The sequence below is a fragment of the Octopus bimaculoides genome, chromosome 7, assembly GCF_001194135.2.
Source record: "Octopus bimaculoides isolate UCB-OBI-ISO-001 chromosome 7, ASM119413v2, whole genome shotgun sequence".
In the NCBI taxonomy this organism is placed as follows: Eukaryota; Metazoa; Mollusca; class Cephalopoda; order Octopoda; family Octopodidae; genus Octopus; species Octopus bimaculoides.
The window spans coordinates 41,115,330-41,120,830 of NC_068987.1; the positions used below are offsets into that span (position 1 = coordinate 41,115,330).

At 37.8% G+C, this 5,501-nt stretch overlaps 2 protein-coding genes across 3 annotated transcripts in view; one reads left to right on the plus strand and one right to left on the minus strand.

Moving 5' to 3' along the window:
* LOC106869388 (fatty acyl-CoA reductase 1) overlaps positions 1-5,501 on the minus strand; it is a 422,225-nt gene that overhangs the window by 325,108 nt on the left and 91,616 nt on the right. The gene's annotated exons all lie outside the window — the stretch shown is intronic.
* LOC106883410 (uncharacterized) overlaps positions 1-5,501 on the plus strand; it is a 59,623-nt gene that overhangs the window by 24,750 nt on the left and 29,372 nt on the right. For both annotated transcript variants that reach the window (XM_014934402.2, XM_014934403.2), the window contains exons 5-6: positions 2,291-2,332; positions 5,027-5,138. In XM_014934402.2, coding sequence (XP_014789888.1) covers positions 2,291-2,332; positions 5,027-5,138 — 154 coding nt within the window. The remainder of the gene's footprint in view (positions 1-2,290; positions 2,333-5,026; positions 5,139-5,501) is intronic.

The window sequence follows — 5,501 nt, forward strand, 5'->3', positions numbered from 1 at the left end:
AAAATGAAACCTCAGATTCATTATCAAATACCACGTGCTTTTTTTTTTCGGTTACAGAGTTAGATTTATCAAGGTCTTCAACGGAAAATCCTTCGAATTCTGACTCGCTGCTTGACAGAATAAAATTCGTATCCATTTTTTTGTCAGGATTACAAATTTTGAAAACACAACAGGAACAAATTTGGAAAAAAATCTCCCAAAATTCACAAAATTAAAAAAACGTGTTGATCGTCGTACAAAACTATAGCTGAACTGTTTACACAAATAATCACATGTTTTCACGAATGTACTAACGAGATTTGCTCGGATATTCTCATTTAAATATGAATAGGTGATTACGGGCGGTTTTGGGCGGTTTGGTCACATGAACCAAAATTTTTTTTGGGCAGCTTTGGGCGGTTTGGTAACGAAAGGGTTAAGGACATCCAGCCATAAAAGCCCTACCAAAACAGAGTTAGTAGCCTGGGGTAGTCCTCTACATGGCCAGCTCCTGTCAACTGTCCTACCCATGCATGCATGGAAGATAGTAAACAACGGTGATGATGATAATGCCTCGTGATTGGTTCAAGCAGATTTAACACAATCTGCACTTCTATGTCAGTGATTTTGAAGACGACCACCAATTGTTCAAACTGCAGCCAGTTATTGATATTCTGACTGAACAGTTCAAAACTGTATATTTTGGACCGGGATGTGGCCACTGATGAATGTCTTTGGAAATAGACTTGGATTCAAGCAGTAAAATCCCTCAAAGCAGGTGTGATTCAGGATAAATGTTTTCAAAGTGTACCAGAGTGGTAGTGTTGTGTCACAATACACGTCCAACTTCAAAGTATACTTCAGTCAGGAGCAGAGTGACATTCTTGTGAACCAGAAGATTGTGTTGGAGCTGAATGAACATCTGCTTGGCAAAGGGTATAATGTTCATATGAACAACTGGTTCAGTAGCTCTCGGCTTATTCTTGTTCTCCATTGACAGATAACAAATGTAGTCAGAATGGTTTGTCTGCATTGGAAGGACATTTCCAAGGATCTGAATTTGGCCCTGAAACATGGTGTGATTGACTTTTGTTCCACCGCAATTGGTTCACTCACTTTGATATGGAAAGATGAAAAGTTTGTGAACATGTTATCCATGCGACATACTGCTGAAATGTCAGAAATTGAGAAGCGCAGAAACATTGTCCGGAAGCCAAATTGTGTCCTCAGTTACAATGAAGGCATGGGTGGGGTAGATTTTTCCGATCAAATGGCCACATCTCACTCCTGTGGTAGAAAAACCATCAAATGATATAAGAAAGTGTTTCTCTATCTGCTCGACCTTTGGTTAATGCCTTCCTTGCAATGAAGGTTATGGGGGGAGTCAAGAACGATTTCTTGATTTTCAACCAGCATTGATCAAGGAGGTGTGTAACAACCACCCTTCTGAAGACTATACGCTACAAGGCAGGCCATTGGCTCTACCTAGTCCAGCAAGGTTAACAGGCGTTTCCTCATCATTATTCCCTCATCAGAGAGACCACACCTGTACAGATGTGTTCTTTTTATAAAGCAGGGTGTGTGAAAAGAAACAAACTTTGAATGTGAACAATGTAATGTGTCACTCTGTATGGCACTGTGTTTTCAAATATACCACTCTGAGAAGAATGTGTAGATACACTTTAAAATTCTTTGTATGAAAAATTATGTAGTTACTCAACAGTCTAATAACAGTACACAGCACAGACTGTCAGTACTAAATCTGTGTGCAAGGGGTTAAAGGAACATTCTGGCTTCAGAAACAAAGAAAAAGGTTGGTGCCCCTGACCTTTGCATGGTGTTACATACTTATGCTGGCGAGAAAATAGGGGAAGAAGACACAACCTAGGGCTTACTGCTGTAGATCGATTAATAGAAAGCTCTCTACACATTTTTCCTTTGTCGTATAACTAAACTGTATCAGAAGAACTTTTACCAAACCTTGTTATTTCCCCCTCTCATACATTGCATCATTCTTCAGTGATAATTTTCAACATAACCAAGTAACTTCAATTTCAGCACTTCATGCCATGATAATCATTTACCTTACAGTTGCTAAAACAGAAGGAAATTGATGAATTAAAACCTAACAGTATATTTTAGACTGTTAAACAAGGGCTGAGAACTTTCATCTTTCCAGGGACATTAAAATATTTTACACATTTTCATTGGAATGGAGATGTTGTTTTCATTAATTAGATGTCCTGCTTCACAAAAATGAGTTTTTGTCCATTGTATAACAAAAAGCGTTTCTTTTTCTTATATGTTACAGCTCCTCCTATAACTGAGAAGATGGCAGATGTTGTGATTACAGGTAATATTATTTGCTGTTCTTCTTTTTTCAGTCCAGTGATATGACATCATGGTTACACACTCTCACAAACATACATACATATTTATATGATACGTTTGTTTTTCTAGTGGTAGTAAGGTAGATAAGCACAGTTGGCTTGAGACATTACATGGAGCAGAAAGTACATATAAAATAAAGAAAAAATGTATATACAACTGCAAAATTTTTGAGTTACTTCTGTATATATCTGTGTATTTATACATACACTTTGTTTACTTGCCAATGACAGCCCATCAAATGTACTTAAAAATTCGAAATATAAGAAAAATTGTTTTAGTTTCCAATTGTTTCTTATTTCCTAATTTTTTCTTCATTTTGAATTTTTAGCATTAGATAAGTTATACATACACATCAAAACCAGTAATATTCTATGTCACATAGTGTAACAAATATAATATAAAAGTACTTATCCTGTCCAATTTAAGGAAAAAAAATCTTAAAACCTACTTCTGTGCTGTTTCCTCTTTTATTTTTTACCTACAACTTTTGATTTGTATGGTTTCTTAACCCCTTTTCAGCTATATATACATGTGTGTTTGTTTGTGTGTGTGTATATATATATATATATATATATATATATATATGACCCTGTTCAATATGTAGGAAAGGAGTGGGATGTAATTCCATTTGCTGCACCAAGTGTAAGCTATGGACGCATAAGAGATGCAGTAGAATTGTAGGTAGGTTATGAGATGTGGTTGCTTTTGGGTGTGGCAGATGCACAGGAACAATAAGTACTAAGAGCATGAGGGACTTAAACTTACTCAAATCCCCAAAAGATTCTCTTGAGGTGGTAGATAGTTTCTGCTATTTAAGTGACCAAATTAGTAATGGTGGTGGACGCTCTGACAGTATTGTTTCTAGAATAAGAATAGGATGGAGGAAGTTCAGAGAACTACTACATCTGTTGGCAACAAAAGTACTCTTTCTGAGAATGAAAAGTAGATTGTATGGTGCTTGTGTGAGAATGGCTGTTACATGGTAGTGAGACAGGGGCTCAGACTGCAGAAGACATATGTAGTCTGGAGAGGAATAAAGGTAGTATGTTCTGTTGGATTTGCAACATCAGTGTGCATGACCGGCAAATCGCAACTGTTGAAAAAAAGTTAGGCATAAAAGAGATTGAATGTGTTATGCAGGAGAGGAAATGCATATGAGTGTAGACAGCTGTATAAAGAAGTGCCTATCACTGAAAGTGGATGGCACCTGTGGAAGAGGGAGTCCTAGGAAGACATGGGATGAAGTGGTGAGGATCAACTTTAGCAGGTTGGGGCTCATGGAGGAAATGACAATAGACTGAGAAGTTTAGTAATATGAGGTTCTAGAGAAGACCTGTCTGCGAAACCGAGTACTAGAAGAGTTGTGTCCCTCCATATTTAACAAGACACTTTTTACCCACTCTATCCTAAGAAACCGAACTCACTTCTAAACTGCATCTTTCTCTTCCCCACATTTCCTCTTCATAAACTGTGATTGTTTCCCAATCCCCTTTCTTGCCCTCACTGCCTTGCTAGCTGTATCGCTGCTCTCCCCCCACCCCAACACCCACACCATATTTTTCAACCCAGGTTCTATGCTCAGATCCTTGTTACTTGAGAGTATACCCTAACACTACACCATCTCTCTTCTGCTCTCTCTTTCCCTTGGTCACTCTCTCTCTCCTTCTCTTGTTTTTTCTCTGACTACTTAATCAGGTTTCTCTTTTACATCAGCACATTTGTTTCTTGTACCTTTCTTTCACTCTCTATCTCTTTACTCTCTCTCTCACTGGGTGACCAAGTACCTCCTCTATAGCAAGACACCTATTTCTGCCTCTCTATTTCTGTTACACTCTAACCTTTCATCATCTGATACTGGATCACCTACTCTAATGCCTCCTCTGTTGTAGCAAGACACCTGCTTCTGTCTCTTTGTCACTAACATTTCATCCTCTGACACAAGTTTCCCTCCTCATATACCCCTACCCCTCTCATAGTTCCTTGTCTTGTGAGTTACTTAGTTACCCTGCCAGTGCTGGTGTCATGTGAAAAGCATCCAGCTGTAAAAATCTTGTCAAAACTAACCTCGCCTGTGCTAGTGCCAAGTAAAAAGCACTGAGTCCACTTTGCGGAGTGGTTGGTGTTAGGAAGGGCATCCAGCCGTAAAAGCCCTGCCAAAACAGTTAGTAGCCTAGAGTAAGTTTTCTACCTGGCCAGCTCCTGTCAACCATCCTACCCATGTATAGAAGATGGACGTTAAATGATGATGATGATGATACACATGCATACACAAATGTATATATAGCTGAAAAAACGTTAAGAATCCATACAAATCTGAGGAATTTCCTGAGGTACTGTTAACCTCCTGGTCTCCCACTAACACTCCTGGAGCAGACCTGAGTGTGTGTTTGATCCAGGTTGGGGCAACTCCAACCAACATTCCTCTAAGGCTCATGGTGTAGTAGGTAAAATGGATGCTGAACTGTTTTGGAGAATGGAATTTATTGCAAACTTTATTCTGATATATATTGTGATTTACAATGATGGTAGCTATTAATGGTGGCTTCGAGCATTACATGGTAACATGTTTGTGTTGACCTGTGCTAGATATTGCTAAGAATTTCTATTAATTTCTTTATTTTTCAATTATTTAATCTAATCTTATTTTCTGTTTCAGAGGATGAGAAATGTAAATTGGTTGTGAATAATCTTCCTGCTGACTGTAATGTTGAAGATTTAGCAAAGATGTTTCCTGTTGCTACTGCTATTAAATTATATCCCGCAAAAAGGTAAGTACTTTAGTAATGAGTTGATCAATTTGAACATACCTGGTCAGGCACTTTAGACAAGAATGTTTGATTGTAGGCTAGGGCTGCCTTGTATGTTATGAGTGGAATTTAGTGGGTGATCACTGCCAAAATATGTGTATGTATATACTGAATGTACGTATATAATCTCAGTGATGTATATTAGTGAGAAAACTTACATTACAAATGAAGTTGCTTGTGATATTTGTTCTCTCTGAATTACACAAATAGTCCATTATTTTCATTGTTATAAATGGTGTGAACTAGTGATTGCTTCACTGGAAACCTAATCAACAACACTATGGTCACAAAATGCTATAATGTATAATCATATATATATATATA